At 37.5% G+C, this 18,245-nt stretch overlaps 1 protein-coding gene across 3 annotated transcripts in view; it reads right to left on the bottom strand.

Moving 5' to 3' along the window:
• C4BPA (complement component 4 binding protein alpha) overlaps window positions 1-18,245 on the bottom strand; it is a 43,714-nt gene that overhangs the window by 2,717 nt on the left and 22,752 nt on the right. For all 3 annotated transcript variants that reach the window (XM_043924580.1, XM_043924581.1, XM_043924582.1), the window contains exons 5-9: window positions 14,631-14,716; window positions 14,259-14,453; window positions 13,834-14,016; window positions 12,130-12,330; window positions 10,497-10,688 (exon numbers count right to left, since the gene is read on the bottom strand). In XM_043924580.1, the coding sequence (XP_043780515.1) occupies window positions 10,497-10,688; window positions 12,130-12,330; window positions 13,834-14,016; window positions 14,259-14,453; window positions 14,631-14,716 (857 nt within the window). The remainder of the gene's footprint in view (window positions 1-10,496; window positions 10,689-12,129; window positions 12,331-13,833; window positions 14,017-14,258; window positions 14,454-14,630; window positions 14,717-18,245) is intronic.

Here is an 18,245-nt window from a genome sequence, read left to right as displayed (position 1 = left end):
TTCAGAAAGAGCTTATAGAAAGAATACAAATGATGGCTTGCATGCTGGAAAATAGACATGACACGGTGCTGGGCACCTGTGTGAAAGGGAACACTGTCAGGACCCACACACACTGCACGAGAAGTTTAGATAAAACAGGTCATTGGAAATGCCTTCCCTGGTGGTTCAGAATCTGCCTGCAGTGAGGGAGACCCAGGTTTGAACCCTGGATCGGGAAGATTCTCTGGGGAGTGGAATGGCAACACACCCCAGCATTCTTGCCTGGAGAGTTCCATGGATAAAGAAGCCTGGTGGGCTGCCTGGTGGGAACACAGAGAGTCAGTCACGACTGAGCAACACTTGACACTTTTGGAAATGTCAGTAAAATATTAACCTGATGGATGATAGTATCTATAGTACTATCCTAAGATGCCTCCTTGAGGCATGGAAAATGTGATGCCAACAATGAGGTTCAAATGCTGGAGCTGCTGTGGCAAGTGGTAGAGAGAGTGATTAAGTGATTCAGAAGAGTGAGTAAGCTGGAGTAGATGTGCCACACACATGCAGGAAACTCCACCACGTGATTACGTTAATCCCCATAGTGGTCCTTGGCCTATGGGGTAAGACTGTCCTATCTAAGAAAACCAAGTAGAAGTCATTGATATGACCTATACCCTTCCCTTAGAGGCAAAGAAGATAAGTTCTTTTAAATATCATTTACCAATGTGTAGAGAAAACGGAGAAATATCTGTCACTCTTAAATAATTAAAGTTGCAAGAGTGGTCATCATATCCCCATGTACTTCATAAGTCTGTCTACTACAGAAAATTAGGATTCTGGAGAATTACAGTAGACTACTAAAAATGCAACAGCATTGCAGCCACTGTACCACACGTGGTATCTTTGCTAGAGCAGATTAACATGTCTTCTGATAAGTGATGCCACTGATTCAGCACTGGCCTTCTTTTCCAGCCCTGTCAGAAAAGAGCATCACAAGCAGTTTGCATACATATGGAAAGGTCAAGATCATCCATCTGCATTTTTAGTCCTTGGCTGTGATAACACTTCTGTCCCTGTCATAATAGACCCTGAAGATAGCATGACCATGCAGACATCCATAGAACAGCACCTTGATACAGAACATCAGTGGCATCATGTTAATTCTACTGAATAAGCAAGACTAGATGGCATGATGATGTTCCAGAGTATAGAAGGTAGAGAAGGAAGAAAAGAAGTAAACTCTGAAAGGCAGGTTCAAATAGATTTGAGCGGGTTTATACTGTAGTAGGTGAAGGCACATGGACCAGAAAGAAAGGAAGAAAAAAGAATAAATCAGTTCAGTTCAGTCTCTCAGTCGTGTCCGACTCTTTGCGACCCCATGAATCGCAGCACACCAGGCCTCCCTGTCCATCACCAACTCCCAGAGTTTACTCAAACTCATGTCCATCGAGTTGGTGATGCCATCCAGCCATCTCATCCTCTGTCATCCCCTTCTCCTCCTGCCCCCAATCCATCCCAGCATCAGGGTCTTTTCCAGTGAGTCAACTCTTCACATGAGGTGGCCAAAGTATTGGAGTTTCAGCTTCAACATCAGACCTTCCAATGAACACTCAGGACTGATCTCCTTTAGGATGGACTGGTTGGATCTCCTTGCAGTCCAAGGGATAAATACCAAGAAACAAAAGGTAAAAACTGAAATGCCTAGCTTATCTATTAGATGTGACGCATTTTCATTGATTCAGAAAAGGGAGGGAAACCAGCAAAGTCAAAGAATGGGATCAAATAATGGGGGATAAAGAGAAAGTTGGACTAAGGAGCAGTATTTTTTAACAAACTTATCCACTTAAAAAACATTCAGTGTATACAAGCTTTTAACCTAGTGTGTTTTTTGTTGGGGTGTGTGTGTTTTGTTTCATTTTTCCAACTGAATGATGCTGCAGGAAAGGATTTTCACTGCAAGTTCATTTCCTGTGTTCAAATTGTACAAATGAAGCTAGGTAAAAAAAAAAAATACAACACATAAAAACATCAGATCAGACAAATCACCACCATTACACATTTCTTAAATTCTAAACTTACATTGTAAAAGCAAATTATGAAAAAGACATGCATGGTAGGGAAAGAACAATGGTATATTTCCTCTTTCTTGATGGAAGTCACAAAAGTTACTAATATTTATCCCCCTGTGAAGTTCATTGTTCTAATTTCCATTATCCAAGGAGGAAATCTGTCCTTGAGGATATCCAAAACCCTATTATGCTATGATATTAGAAGCATCCTTGATACTGGGACAAAAGCCAAGCTTGTTCTCTGATCCAGTGATTGATCCACACACAGCACAATAATAGGATCATTTCCCTAGTACCAGATGTCCTGGGAGGGGGCCCACATGTTTCAACCAGGGGTTCCTGAGACCAACATACTCACAACTGAGCAGGGTATGGGAACTTCTAGGTTAAAAAGTGCCAAAGAATAAGAGAAATTTCTGGTATTGGAAACTTTTCTCAGTTCACACACACTTCAAAAGAACTAAGTAGATTTCCAAGAGGAGAAATCAAAGTTAAATTTAATAATTTCATCTGCCTCTAGATTGTTCTTCTTTAGTAACACTTTAGTTCCAACACTTAAACTGCAAAAATGTAAGGAGGGGAAGAATGACCCTTATCTCAAGATCTGATTTTCTATCTTTTCATTTTTATCAGAGAGAGACTGAAAGCTACTGGGTGCTGAGCTTTGCACCCCTCCTTGTCTTTAAGAAGTCAGCAGTTGGCTTTAGTGAGAATAAGTCAGGAGCTATAGAATTTGTGCCAGCTTTATTCAACATTTTCTTTTTTAAAGTGTGGATTCAGATCTGACCATATGATTGCACAGTTATAAGCATTTTTTTCTTCTGCATGAAATTGATCAGGATCCTGTGGGGCTCCTGGGCACAGAAGCCCTTCTGTCCCTGGTTTCTTTTAAGGAACACACCTCCAACCTCCATGACATTCCCCGAGTTCCAAAGGGCAGATTCTAACAAGTATTAATTTGGGAAAGGAAGGGATGAAAAGACAAGGGAGGGGCAGCCAGGAAACAATAGAGCCTTGAGGCAGTCTTGGTCTGCCTCAAGGATACATAACAATGTCTTTAAACTATTTAAGATGTCAGCTTTCCACTGACATCTAATAGAAGCAGAAGATATTAAGAGGTGGCAAGAATACACAGAAGAACTATAGAAAAAAGATATTCATGACCCAGATAACCACAATGGTGTGATCACTCACCTAGAACCAGATATCCTGGAATGTGAAGTCTAGTGGGTCTTAGGAAGCATTGCTGCCAATAAAGCTAGCAGAGGTGATGGAATTCCAGCAGATATTTAAAATCCTAAAAGATGACACTATTAAAGTACTGTACTCAATATGTCAGCAAATTTGGAAAACCAGCAGTGGCCACAGGACTAGAAAAAGTCAATATCATCCCACTTCCCAAGAAGGGCAGTACTAAAGAATGTTCAAACCACCGGACAGTTGCACTCATCTCCCATGCTAGTAAGGTTTTGCTCAAAATCCTCCAAGCTAGGCTTCAGCATTTGTGAACGGAGAACTTCTAGATTTCAAGTTGGGTTTAGAAAAGGCAGAGGAACCAGAGATCAAATTGCCTTCATTTGCTGGATCATAAAGAAAGCATGGGAAATTCCAGCAAACATCTACCTCTACTTCACTGACTACACTAAACCCTTGACCGTGTGGATCATAACAAACTGTGGAAAACTCTTAAAGAGACGGGATACCAGACCATGTTATTTGTCTCCTGAGAAACCTGTATGCGGGTCAAGAAGCAACAGTTAGAACCCCATACGGAACAACTGACTGGTTCAGAATTGAGAAAGGAGTATGATGAGGTGGTTTGTTGTCACCATCTTTATTAACTTATACACAGAACACATCCGGTGAAATGCCAGACTGGATGAGTTATAAGCTGGAATCAAGATTACCAGGAGAAATATCAACAACCTCAAATATGTGCAAGAACCACCCTAAAGGAAGAAAGAGAAGAGAAACTAAAGAACCTCTCAATAAGGGTGAAGGAGGAGAGTGAAAAAGTCAGCTTAAAACTCAGTATTGAAAAACTAAGATCATGACACCTGGTCCCATCACCTCATGGCAAATAGAAGGGGGAAAATAAGGAAGCAATGACAGATTTCCCTTCTCAGGCCCTAAAATCACTGTGGATGGGGACTGAGCCATGACATTAGAAGATGATTGCTTCTTGGCAGGAAATCTATGACAAACCTAGACAGTGTGTTAAAAAGCAAAGGCATCACTTTGCCAAGAAAGGCCCATATAGTCAAGGCTATGGTCTTTACAGTAGTCATGTATGGATGTGATAGCTGGACAGTAAAGAAGGCAGAGCACTGAAGAATTGATGGTTTTGCACTGTGGTCCTGGAGAAGACTCTAGAGAGTCCTCTGGACAGCAAGGAAATCAAATCAGTCAATCTTAAATGAAATCAATCCTCAATACTCTTTGTAGAGACTGAAGCTGAAACTCCAATACTCTGGACATTTGATGCAAAGAGCTGACTCATTGGAAAAGACCCTGATGCTGGGAAAGACTGAAGGCAGAAGGAGAAGAGGGCAACAGATGGCTGAATGGCATCACCAATTCAATGGATACAAACTTGGCCAAACTCAAGCAGATTCTGAAGGACAGGGAAGAAGTCTGGCATGCTGCAGTCCATGGGGTCAGGAAGAATTGGACATGACTTGATTACTGAACAACAAGAACAAGATGATAGCATTCTTCTTACCAGAGAAAGACCACCAGAGGCTACATTAAAGGAACCAAAGAAGCTCATCAGGCTAGGGATGGGAGGATAGTTAGGAGGTTTGGGATGGACATGTATACACTGCTATATTCAAAATGGATAACCTATAAGGATTGACTGTATAGCACATGGAAATCTGCTCAATATTATGTGGCAGCCTGGATGGGAAGGGAGTTTGGGGGAGACTGCAATCATGTATATGTATGCCTGAGTCCCTTTGTTTTTCACCTGAAATTATCACAACATTGTTAATTGGCCAAACCCACAAATAAAATAAAAAGTTAGTAAAAAAAAAAATAAAAGGATCACCTAAGACCAGATGAGGGAGTAGAGCCCCTGAATTCACTCTAATCTTACCAGCAAGCACACCCTGAACCATTGCTATAAAACTCCTCCTCAAATCCTGTCAGGTTGGGACACACAATTTTGAGAGGCACAAACCTGCTGTGTCTCCCTTTACCTGGCAAAGCAATGAAATTTTTCTTTTCTACTTCACCCAACACTCTGTCTCCAAGATCCAATTTGCACCAGTACACAGAGCCTGAGCTTTTGGCATCATGTAGAGTTTTAAATCCTTTATCTGGAGTGGTGGAGATATGAAATACAAATAGCAAAAAGGGAAACTGTGCTATTTTCATTCAAAATTTAACCATAGTCCTATTTCTATCACATAATGATTTCATGAAGCCTAAAAGTGGTCTATAAAAAGCCACTTCTGGTCTTTTTGCATTACCAATTAATAAAACTTCCACAAAATTTTAATCAATAAGAAACCATATAATAATTTGTGTTTTTAACATGAAACTATGACTTTGATTATTATCTGAGAATACTACTTTGTGAAAGTCTGTACAAAATAACAAAATGGGAAAAAGTACAAGAAAACAGACAATTTTTCTGCTTGAATTCACAAATGGCTGATGCACAGTGGGTTGGAATAGAAACAGCAAAGCTTTACAGGAACTCAGGAGAGTTAGATTGAAATCACAGCGTTCTTCCACAATCCATCAGTGCTGAAAACTCTGAGCTGAAGAAACTGCTGGGCTAACTGGGTATGGCATTTTTAATGATTATTAAGCTATCAGTAAAAGCTAATAGCACTCATACATCTTAAAATTCTTGAATGAGGTCTTTCATTCTCTGTGGTTCTCTCTGCTCTAGGTATCATGCTGTCATCTCTGAAGTTGCGTCTGAAGATAAAAAGATGGCAAATGGTCAAGGATAGAACACAAGCCACCGTGGAATTCTAAGAGGCTGTATATTAAACAAAGTAAGCTGGAGGCTCTCTGCCTCTTGCAGGCATCAGAAACATCTCTGCACCTATCTAAGCATTCACAGGCTTACACTCCTCTCCCTGCCTCTAAAGACAGTGTGCCTCCTGCGTGTCTTGCCAGAGCCTAATTGGTCTTGAGGTAAACTCCAATACCTCCCTTGTTTTTACAAAGGAAACTATAAATCTGAAGATTTTTTTTGCAAGGTAATCTATTGGAACCATTCCAACTTGTGTGTCAACAATCTTCTTGAAGTTGAACTAGAACAGTGGTTTCACACCCAAACTGTCATTCTGTTCCCAAGGCTAGAGGCAAATTTACTGATGATTTTTGGGTTTTGTGTGTGTGTGTGTGTGTTTCCCCATTCTGTAGAAAGGCTAAAGAATGAAAACTCTTAGCTCTACCTTGAATATGACCTTGGCTCGAGACAGCTATATTTGACCCTCACAGACTCCACCATCTCAGAATCCCCATTGCTTGAAACAAGAAATGATCCTGGGCTGATTCCCCTAGCAACCAGTTTCTCCAGGACTCCAAGTGAGGGCTTACCATGTGCTCAAGGCCAACCAGTCCAAGGCTTTTTACCTAATTTGAAACGTTCCCTTAATAATCACCATCATTTTCAATGTTCATGGAAGTCTTGTTTACAATAGCTAAGATACAGAAGCAAGCAATCAACAGATGAATGGAAAAATAAGATAGATACATATATATATAATATCACTATATATATAATCACTATAATATATATATATGTATACATATATATATTACTCAGCCATAAAAAAAATTGTTTTGCCATTTGAAACAACCTGGATGAACCTGGAGAGTAGTAAGCTGACTCAAATAAGGCAAACAGAGAAAGACAAACACTCTGTTTTCACTATACATTAACAACAAAAGAACAGAAAGAGAAATTCAAGTAACAATTCATTACCATTGCATTAAAAAGGATAAAATATATAGGAATAAACCTACCTAAGAAGACATCCTGGAGTGTAAAGTCAAGTGGGTTTAGGGAGCATTACTATAAACAAAGCTAGTGGAGGTGATGGAATCCCAGCAGAGCTATTTCAAATCCTAAAAGATGATGCAGCGAAAGTGCTGGGCTCAATATGTCAGCAAATTTTAAAAATTCAACACTGACCACAGGGCTGGAAAAGGTCAGTTTTCATTTCAATCCCAAAGAGGGACAATGCCAAAGAATGTTCAACCTACTGCACAATTGCACTCATCTCACATGGCAGCAAGGTAGTGCTCAAAATCCTTCAAGCTAGGATTCAACAGCACATGAACTGAGAACTTCCAGATGTTCAAGCTGGATTTAGGAAAGGCAGAGGAACCAGAGGTCAAATTGCCAACATCCGTTGGATATAGAAAAAGAAGGGAATTCCAGAAAACCATATACTCTGCTTCACTCGCTACACTAAAGCTTTTGATCACAACAAAGTGGAAAATTCTTAAACAGATGAGAATACCAGATGACCTTACTTATCTCCTGAGAAACCTGTATGCAGGTCAAGAAGCAACAGTTAGAACTGGACATGGAACAACGGACTGGTTCCAAATTGGGAAAGGAGTATGTCAAAGCTGTATATTTATATGTCACCCTGATTATTTAACTTTTATGCAGACTGCTTCATGTGAAATGCTGAGCTGGATGACTCACAAGCTGTAAACAAGATTGCGGGGAGATATATCAATAACCTCAGATGTACAGATGACACCACCATAATGGCAGAAAGTGAAGAGGAACTAAAGAACCTCTTGACAAATTAAAGAAAAGACTGAAAAAGCTGGCTTAAAATTCTGCATTCAAAAAAAAAAAATTCTGCATTCAAAAAATGAATATCATCGCATCCGGTCCCCTCCCTTCATGGCAAGTAGATGGAGAAACAATGGAAACAGTGAGAGACTTTATTTGGGGGGTCTCCAAAATCACTGCAGATGGTGACTGCAGCCATGAAATTAAAAGATGCTTGTTCCTTGGAAGGAAAGCTATGACCAACCTAAACAATATATTAAAAAGCAGAGACATTACTTTGCTGACAAAGGTCTGTCTAGTCAAAACTATGGTTTTTCCAGTAGTCATGTACAGCTGTGAGATTTGGACCTTGAAGAAGGCTGAGTTCTGAAGAACTGATGCTTTCAAACTATGGTGCTAGAGAAGACTTTTGAGAGCACTTTGGACAGCAAGGAGATCAAACAAGTCAAACCTAAAGGAAATCAACCCTGAATATTCATTGGAAGGATTGATGCTGAAGGTGAAACTCCAATACTCTGGATACATGATTCAAAGAGTTGATTCAGTGGAAAAGACCCTGATGCTGGGAAAGATTGAGGTCAGGGGGAGAAGGGGGAACCAGAAGATGAGATGGTTGGATGGCATCACTGACTTGAGTTTGATCAAACTCTGAGAGATAGTGAAGGACGGGGAAGTCTTGTATGCTGCAGTCCATGGGGTTGCAAAGAGCCAGACATGACTGAGCAACTAAACAACAATGAGACAAAAGACCTGCACCCCCAAAACCATAAGATGCTGATGACAGAAATCAAAGAAGACACAAACAGATGAAAAAATACCATGTTTGTAGATTAAAGGAATCACTATGGCTAAAATGGCTATACTACCCAAGGCAGATTCAATGCAATCCCTATCAAACTACCAATGGAATTTTTCACAGAACTTGAGCAAAAGGTCTCAAAATTTGTCATGGAGACACAAAGATCCTGATTAGCCAAAGAAATCTTAAGGGAAAAAAGCAAAGCTGGAGGAATTAGCCTCCCTGACCTCAGACTACACTGCAAAGCTACAGTCATCAAGAAAGTATGGTATTCATACAAAAGTAGAAATATAGATCAATGGAACAGGATAAAAACCCCAGATAAAACCTAGGCACAAAGGAAGCAAGACTACACAAAGTTGGAAAGACAATCTCTTCAAATGATGCTGAGAAAAACCATATAGAGCTACATATTAAAAAATAAAATTAGATCATTCTTTAACACCATAGACAAAAAATAAGCTCAAAATGGATTAAAGACCTAAATGTGAGACCAGAATCTATAAAGCTCAAGAGGAAAACATAGGCAGAACACTCTCTGACATAAATTGCACCAATATCTTTTTCAATTCATCTCCCAGAATAATGGAAATAAAAACAAAAATAAACAAATGAGCTCTACTTAAACTCAAAAGCTTTTGCACAGCAAAAGAAACAATAAGTAAATGAAAAATAACAACAAAAAAAGACAATCCACAGCTTGGGAGAAAATATTTGCTATTTATGTGACTGACAAGGGATTAGTCTCCAAAATTTATGAAAAGCCCATGATGTTTAACAGTATCAAAACAAACAGCCTAACCAAAAATGGGCAGAAGTCCCAAATATTGACATTTCTCCAAAGAAGACATACAGATGGACAAAAGGCAAATGAAAAGATGCTCAGAATCACTAATTATTAAAGAAATGCACATCAAAACTACAATAAGATATCACCTTACAGCAATCACAATGGCCATTATCAAAAACTCCACAGTGAGTGCTATAGAGGATGTGGAGAGAAGGGAACTTTCCCACACTGTTGTGGGAATGTAAATTAGTACAGCCACTATGAAGAACAGTATGGAAGTTCCTTAAAAAACTAAGAATAGAACTACTATATGACCCTGCTACCCCATTCCTGTGCATATATCTGGAGAATACATGGACTGAAAGGATACATGCACCCCAATGTTCATTATAGCACTGTTTACAATAGCCAAGAAATGGAAGCAACCTAAATGTCTATTGACTTAGGAATGGATAAAGAAGATGTGGTACATATATACAGTGAAATAATACTCAGCCATTACAAAGAATGAACATGGATGGACCTAGAGATTGTCATGCTGAGTGGAGTAAGTCACACAGAGAAAGAGAAATATCACATAATATCACCTACATGTGGAATCTAAAAGGAAATGATACAAACGAACTTACAAAGCAGAAACAGACCAACAGACTTAGAGAATGATCTTGTGGTTGCCAGGGGGAATCATGGGGGAAGGGACAGTTAAGGAGTTTGGAATGGACATGGACACAAAACTACATTCATAATGGATAACCAACAAGGACCTACTGTATAGCACATGGAACTCTGCTTAATGTTACATGGCAGGCTGGATGGGAAGTGTGTTTGGGGAGCATGGATATACATACATGAGTCCCTTTGCTGTTCACCTGAAACTATCACCACATTGTTAATTGGTTACACAGTTAACAAAATAAAAGTTTAAAAAAAAAACAACAACAACAAAATTTGATTTTTACTATAGATAGCAAAACTTAAATATATTCACTAAAAAGTTGGTAAATAAAATGCAAAAAAATTATAATCTCCATCAATTTGATATGAAAAAGTTCTTTTAAAAAATGTGTTTCCATAAGATCTTACCTGGGCTGCATTCTGGTGTTCTAGGACTCCAAGTGCCATGTTTTGTGCATGTAGCATAAGACGTATATTTATTATGACATTTATATGAAATCTCATCTCCACTGAAATAGGTACAGTGAGTTCTATCGCTATGTCTTCCAAGTAGAGTGATTCTGCCATTGTTATTCAGGTTTGGTACTGGGCAACATACCTCTAAAAAAATATAAAAGAAGGCTAATAGTAAAATCACTATGAGGAGGCTCCTATAGCTAAATCTCATTTCCCCCTTTAGAAGGTCTCATCACTGAAGAGAGATGGGGGTAACAGGGACGCCAAGTCTGTTCTCCCAGCCCCTGATTTGCTAAAGCACTCCAGCTCATTTGTTTCCAATACTTTATTTAAGTGGTGGTAAAAGATTTTATTAATGATATTTTAATCCAGTGATATTAAGGTCTTTCATTTCATTTCCACAAAATGAGTCTGAATGACTGCAATTAAACTTTAACTCCTAATGTAAACAAATAATCTTTCAGTAAGTGAACTACCATTTTTCATTATTCGTACAAGTGAAAGTCACTTAGTCATGTCTGACTCTTTGAGATCCCGTGGACTATATAGTCCATGGAATTCTCTAAGCCAGAATACTGGAGCGGGTAGCCTTTCCCCTTCTCCAGGGGGTCATCCCCAACTCAGGGATCGAACCCAGGTCTCCTGCATTGCAGGCAGATTCTTTACCAATGGAGCCACAAGGGAAGCCCAAGAGTACTGGAGTGGGTAGTCTATCCCTCCTCCAGCAGATCTTCCCAGCCCAGGAATCGAACTGGGGTCTCCTGCATTGCAGGTGACTTTTTTACCAACTGAGCTATCATTATTTGTGCATTTCACATATTTTTCCAATTCCAGTCTACAGAATAAAGTTCCCTGTATTCTGCACCTCAGTGTCTTCACCTCTAAAATGGCAAGAGTCTCATAAGCTAAGCTAAGCTAAGTAACTTCAGTCATGTCCGACTCTGTGCGACCCCATAGACATCATAGATGGGTATAAAAATGCATGTTGTCAATTGCAGAGTCCCATAAAATTGCATCCATGTCTCTCAGCCCCTCACTTACTCTCAAGTGAGACAAGAGACAGTCTCCTTCCTATCCTATTGAGGTAAAAACACTGAGTCAGGGATCAGAGTCTGTCTTTTAGAGGCAGGTCACTCAGCCCATAGTCCCACCATTCAAGAGACAGGAGACACAAGTCACCTTGCAGTTGGTTGAGTTCATGACTGCTTCACAGACTTTCCTCTGCCAAGCACCCCAGAGTCTACACTGGGGAGGAAAGGGCTGTGATGGAGGTCTGACTCAAGCAATGGTTGAGTTGTATTCCACATTCTACGTTTACCAATATTGGCGCTAATACTTAATCTGTATAATATTTGACTTCTGTGTTTGTACCTCATTTGATTCTGAATCAGGATAAGATTATATTGTCTCAGTTCAAACTCCAAGAAATTTATGGTCCCTTCTGGCAATAATAGTTCAATATACAGTTCAATTAATATAATTTTAAATTTATCTTGAGGAAAAAATTACATCCATTATAAGATGAAAAATCAAGCTCATACTGAATATTTAATATACAAAAAGATTTACAAAAAAAGAAACTCACCCTCACATTCTATGTATGGGCTCCACTTCAAATCGCTCTGACAAGTCACAGTTGTAGGTCCATCTGCCTTTGGCTTATAGCCCAAATTGCAGTTGTAGTTCAGTACAGTCCCAATATCATGCACTTCCTGATTTGTTTGTGTCCGGTAGCCATATCTTCCCCACGAAGCATGAGGGATGTGTGGTAAGCCAACACAACCATCTGCTCATAAAGAAAGAACAAGGGGAAAGTACACTCACTCTCACTAGGAATGAAACAGTGATCAACGAGTCTATCATATAAAAGGGTGGCAAGTCCTCGTTCAGCCAGGAACCAGCCTACCATGGCTGATGAATCAGCCTCACCAGAAAACACACAAGGACAGGCATCCAAATGTGCAAGGCATCAGAGAGGTTCTTACTAGGGGCACTGACAAGTGATTTCTGTGTGTTGTGCCAACTTTTTAAAATGTGAATTCTTTTTCGTCTTCATTTTACATCACAAATTTTAGTCTTTGAATTGAAGCATTGGGCTTGCTAGGCTAGTATGGCTGGAGAAATGTTCCAGGCAAACACATCGAACTTTCTTGTTTCCTGACTGATAGAAGAAAATAAACAAGAGCCATTCATCTTATCCAGATGACATCAGGAACATTATCATTGAAGGATTTGTCAAGAACAAATTAAATACCAAGTGACTTTTGAGCCTAAGTATGTGTCTTGTCATCTTCACTCTTTCCTGATAATACAGGTTCACAATATGGAAATATAATACAAACATGTCAATTTGGACATTTATTATATTTTCATTTTCAAGGTAAGGGTCTTTTTAAACAGTTTTATTGAGAGACAAGTCACGTAACATAAAATTCATCCATTTAAAGTACACAATCCAAAAAAAAAAAATAAAGTACACAATCCAGTGGTTTTCAGTATATTCACAGAGTTCTCCAACCATCACCACTATCCAATTTTTGGATATTTTTACCAACCAAAAATAAACTCACTACTTGTTAGCAGTTACCCCCCAGTCTTGTCTTCTCCCAGGTCCTAGAGACCACTAAAAGACTTTCTCTCTATATGGATTTGCCTAACCTGGACATTTCAAATAATGGATGTCTGATTCGTAAAATGAGGATAATACTAGTGCCCACAATTCTGGACAGAATTCATTGAATTAATTCTTGCTATAAACCTATACTAACATCAAGTTATTATTGCTACTATTAAGATAATTTTCAGGGATCCACATGAGTTTATAACTTCAGAGTATGAGAATTACATTGATAGTTAATCCATATAAAATTTTGTGTAAGTTAGAAAAAGATCTTTTTCCCTCAGGACTCTTTACTGTTTATCTTTAAAACATTTATCATATGATCTTTGTTAGGACAAAGCAATTTTCTATCGAATGCAAGAAAATTGTTGAAATAAACATACAATAAACAGTTTACTGTAGAGCAACCTCTACAATGCTAACCTCTATCTTTAGGGGTGGAGTATGCACAACCTTTACAACTGTGTGTGACAGCTTTTTGTGATGTTATATGACCTTGCACAATATACTGTAATTCTTCTTTTTTTCAACAAGAAAAAAAAAAGATTAATCTAAATTTAAACTTCTAGTGTGATTCAAATGGGCTTAGGCATGTAAGTATGCTCCCAATAATATTTCTGGATATTTTTAGATGCCAAACATTGAAACTCTTTCATGGTCCATACTTACTGAGTTCACAAGTGGGAGGAGGAGGATTCCAGCTATTATCAGCTTCACAACGGATTAAACTGTCGCCTTCAAGCCGAAAACCTTTATCACAGGCATATACAATAGACTGTTGATAAGTATAGGTGGGTCCAAACCCAGAGGTTATTTTTCCATCTTTAACCACTGGTTGAACACAAATGACTTCTAAAAATCCACAAGAAAAGACAAATTTCAACTTTTAAAAGCTTCAGTAAAATGAGATTCCATCATATCAGTGCTATTTGTTACCATATACTGGTATAGCCTAAGTATCAGTTTACCAAATTAATGACTGCATCATTGAAATAATTAGTTTTTCTTTGAAAAATTTCACCTCCCCCAATACCTTTACCTTCCTTTTTCTTTTAAAGTAATAATTCAAACCAAAATTCATCATTATGACTTACTTTTACAAGAAGGAGGACTTGGACTCCAGACACCTATTGTCTTATTTTCCACTCTGCAAGAAATGGAGGCTTGGCCTAACATTGAGAAGTCAGGGTCACAGCTGTAAGTGACGGAAGAGCCATATGTGTAGAAGTCTTCATCTCCACCATTGTGTCTCCCATTACTAATGGTTGGAGGAGGTTCACACTTGGCAACTGAGATGAGTGAAGAGGAAGAAATAATGAGGGAAGGCATACTTACAAATCTAACATTCATGATGCAAATTCTAATGAAGTGTATAAGAAGCAACAATGAGGGACATGAGTTTTATTATTACCTAACTTGCAATAAAGTTTAAGTTTATAGTCAAGTCAAAAAGAATCTTTGCTTACTTATACATTGTGGGAGGGGATCACTCCAGCCAACTCCTTTATCTTGGATCTCACAATAACTATTGGCTGAGCCAGTTAAGATATACCTGAATAAGACAGGATTGAAGATTTTATTTTTTTTTATTTTTTTTTTTTACAACAAAAAAGATGACTCTCATATGTATTATGCTGACAGAGAGAAGACATTCACAAATTAGGATATACAATGGGATTACATTTAGGATTGAAGATTTTAATGGAATTATTTCTAGTATAAATTAAGTTGAATAAAGGAGTCTGAATAAATAGACTTATTCTATATTAAAAATGAAGAAATAATATTTTATCAGATAACACTTTCCACTGAGAACTCCATTTTGTAAAATTGTATCACTGCAATTAGATGTGTATCTGTTAATTTGTTCTTTTATTTTTTTTAATTTGTTCTTTTATTCTATAATCTATTACTGTCCTGGAAAATTAAACTTGAAACTTGGCCTCATCAAATCTGGGTGCACAAGTAAATGAATAAACAGACAAAGAAGAATGTTACTTTCCTGAGTGAAGTGATTAATCTTGATTAGCTATGGGAAATTGGATTGCTTAAAAGCAACAGTGGTGATGATGTTTATATCTGAAAAGTAGGGAGATTTCCTGGACACCACCTTGTACTACTTCCATGGCCTCTAATTAAATCAATGAAAACTATAACAACCCAATACATTCAGGACTGCTAATCGTCATTAAAGAATAAAGGTTCATACATCTTGGGTCAGAAATCAAGTCTCAGTAAACTTAAGAAAATTGAAATCATATCAAGCATCTTTTCTAGCCACAATACTATGAGACTAGATATTAGTTATGGGTGGGGGGGGGACTGTAAAAAAATATACATATAAACACATGGAGATTAAATAATACATTCTAAGTAATGAACATGTTGTTGAAGAAATAAAACGGGAAATGAAAAAATCTTTAGAAACAAATGACGATGAAAACACAACAACCCAAAACCTATGGGATTCATCAAAAGCAGTTCTAAAAGGGAAGTTTGTAGCAATACAATCCTACCACAAGAAACAAGAAAAAATCAAATAGAAAACTTAACTTTACAACTAAAATAACAAAAAGAAGAACAAAAAGATCCCAAAGTCACTAAAAGCAAAGATATCATGAAGATCAGAGCAGAAATAAATGAAAAAGAAATAAATGGAACAATAATAAAGATTAATACAACTAAAAGATGGTTCTTTGAGAAAATAAATAATATTAACAAACCATTAGTCAGACTCATCAAGAAAAAAGGGAGAAGAATCAAATCAACAAAATTAGGAATGAAAAAGGATAAGTTACAAAAGACAATGCAAAAATACAAAGGATTTTAAGAGACTATTATAAGCAACTATATGTAAATAAAATGGACAACCCAGAAGAAATGGACAGATTTTTAGAAAAGTTCAAACTTCCAAGAGTGAACAGAAAGAAATAGAATATATGAACAAGCCAATTACAAGCAGTGAAATTTAAAAATGTGATTGAAAAAAAAGGAAAACTCACAAAAAGCAGAAACCCAGGGCCAGATGGCTTCACAGGTGAATTCTATCAAACATTAGAAGAATTAATGCCTACACTTCTAAAACTCTTTCAAAACATTGTAGTTGAAGGAACAATTCCAAACTCATGCTACAGGGGCACAATCACCCTGAGAGCAAAACCAGACAAAGACAAACCACAAAAAGGAAAATTGCAGGCTAATATCATTGGTGAATATAGATGTAAAACTACTCAAGAAAATTCTAACAGAATTCAACAATGCATTACGAAGATCATACACCATGATCAAGTCATGTTTATTTCAGGGATGCAAGGATTCTTCAATATACACAAATCAATCAATGTGATACACCATATTAATAAATTGAAAGATAAAAATGATATGATAATTTCAATAGATGCAGGAAAAGCTTTTGACAAAATTCAGCACCCATTTATGATAAAGACTCTTCAAAAAAGTGGGCATAGAAGGAATCTACCTCAACATAATAAAGGGCATATATGATAAACCCACAGCAAACATTATTCTCAGTGGTGAAAAACTGAAAGCATTCCCTCTAAGATCAGGAACAAGACAAGGGTGCCCATTCACACCACTGTTATTTGACATAGTTTTGTAAGTCCTAGCTATGGCAGAGAATAAAAAGAAATAAAAGGAATACAGATTAGCAAAGCAGAAATAAAACTCTCACTGTCTGCAGACAACATGATACTATATACAGAAAACCCTAAGGATACTATCAGAAAATTACTAGAGCTAATCAGTTGAATTTAGTAAAGTTACAGGATACAAAATCAATACACAGAAATCACTTACATTCCTATACACTAAAGCAAAGAAAAATCAGAAAGAGAAATTAAGGAATAAATCCCATTTACCATTGTAAAACAAAGAATAAAATACCTAGAAATAAACCTACCTAAGGAGATAAGAAGTGTATACAGAAAACTATAAAGCAATGATGAAAGAAATCAAAGACAACATAATCAAATGGAGAGATTTTCCATGTTCTTAGGTTGGAAGAATCAATATTGTGAAAATGACTACACTACCAAATGCAATCTACAGATTCAACATGATCCCTATCAAATGAACAATGGCATTTTTCACAGAACTAGAACAAAAAACCTCATGATTCATATGGAAACACAAAAAGTCAAGAAGTGTCACAGCAATCTTGAGAAAGAAGAATGGAGCTGGAGGAATCAACCACCCTGACTTCAGACTACATTACAAAATTACAGTCATCAAGACATATGGTATTGGCACAAAAAATAGAAATATAGACCAATGGAACAAGACAGAAAGCCAGAGATAAACCCACACACCTATTGGCAACTTACGTTTGACAAAGGAGGCAAGAGTATACAATGGGGCAAAGATAGTCTCTTCAATAAGTGGTGCTGGGAAAACTGGACAAAGAATGAAATTAGAACACATCCTAACACCATACACAAAGATAAACTCAAAATGGATTAAAGATTTAAATTTAAGGCCAGAAACTATAAAACTCATAGAGGAAACATAGGCAGAACACTGTATGACATAAATCATAGCTAGAGTAATGAAAAAGAAAAATAAACAAGTGGGACCTAATAAACTTTAGGACTTTTGCACAGCAAAGGAAACTATAAACATAGTGAAAAGACAACCCTCAGAATGCGAGAAAATAATAGTAAATGAAACAACTGACAAAGGATTAATCTACAAAATATACAAGCAGCTCATACACTCAATACCAGAAAAGCAAACAGCCCAATCAAAAAAGTGGGCAAAACACCTAAACAGGCATTCTTCCGAAGAAGACATACAGATGGCTAATAAGCACATGAAGAGTTGTGGTACATATACACAATGGAATGTTACTCAGCTATAAAAAAGAACACATCTGAGTCAGTCCTAATGAGGTAGATGAAACTGAAGCCTATTATACAGAGTGAAGTCAGAAAGAGAAACACCAATACAGTATATTATTACATATATATGGAATTTAAAAAGATGGTAATGGCAATCCTATATGCAAGACAGCAAAAGAGACACAGACATAAAGAACAGACTTTTGGAACATGTGGGAGAAGGCG

This window comes from Cervus elaphus, chromosome 14 (assembly GCF_910594005.1).
Source record: "Cervus elaphus chromosome 14, mCerEla1.1, whole genome shotgun sequence".
Taxonomy (NCBI): Eukaryota; Metazoa; Chordata; class Mammalia; order Artiodactyla; family Cervidae; genus Cervus; species Cervus elaphus.
This window is presented reverse-complemented; position numbering and strand designations above follow the sequence as displayed.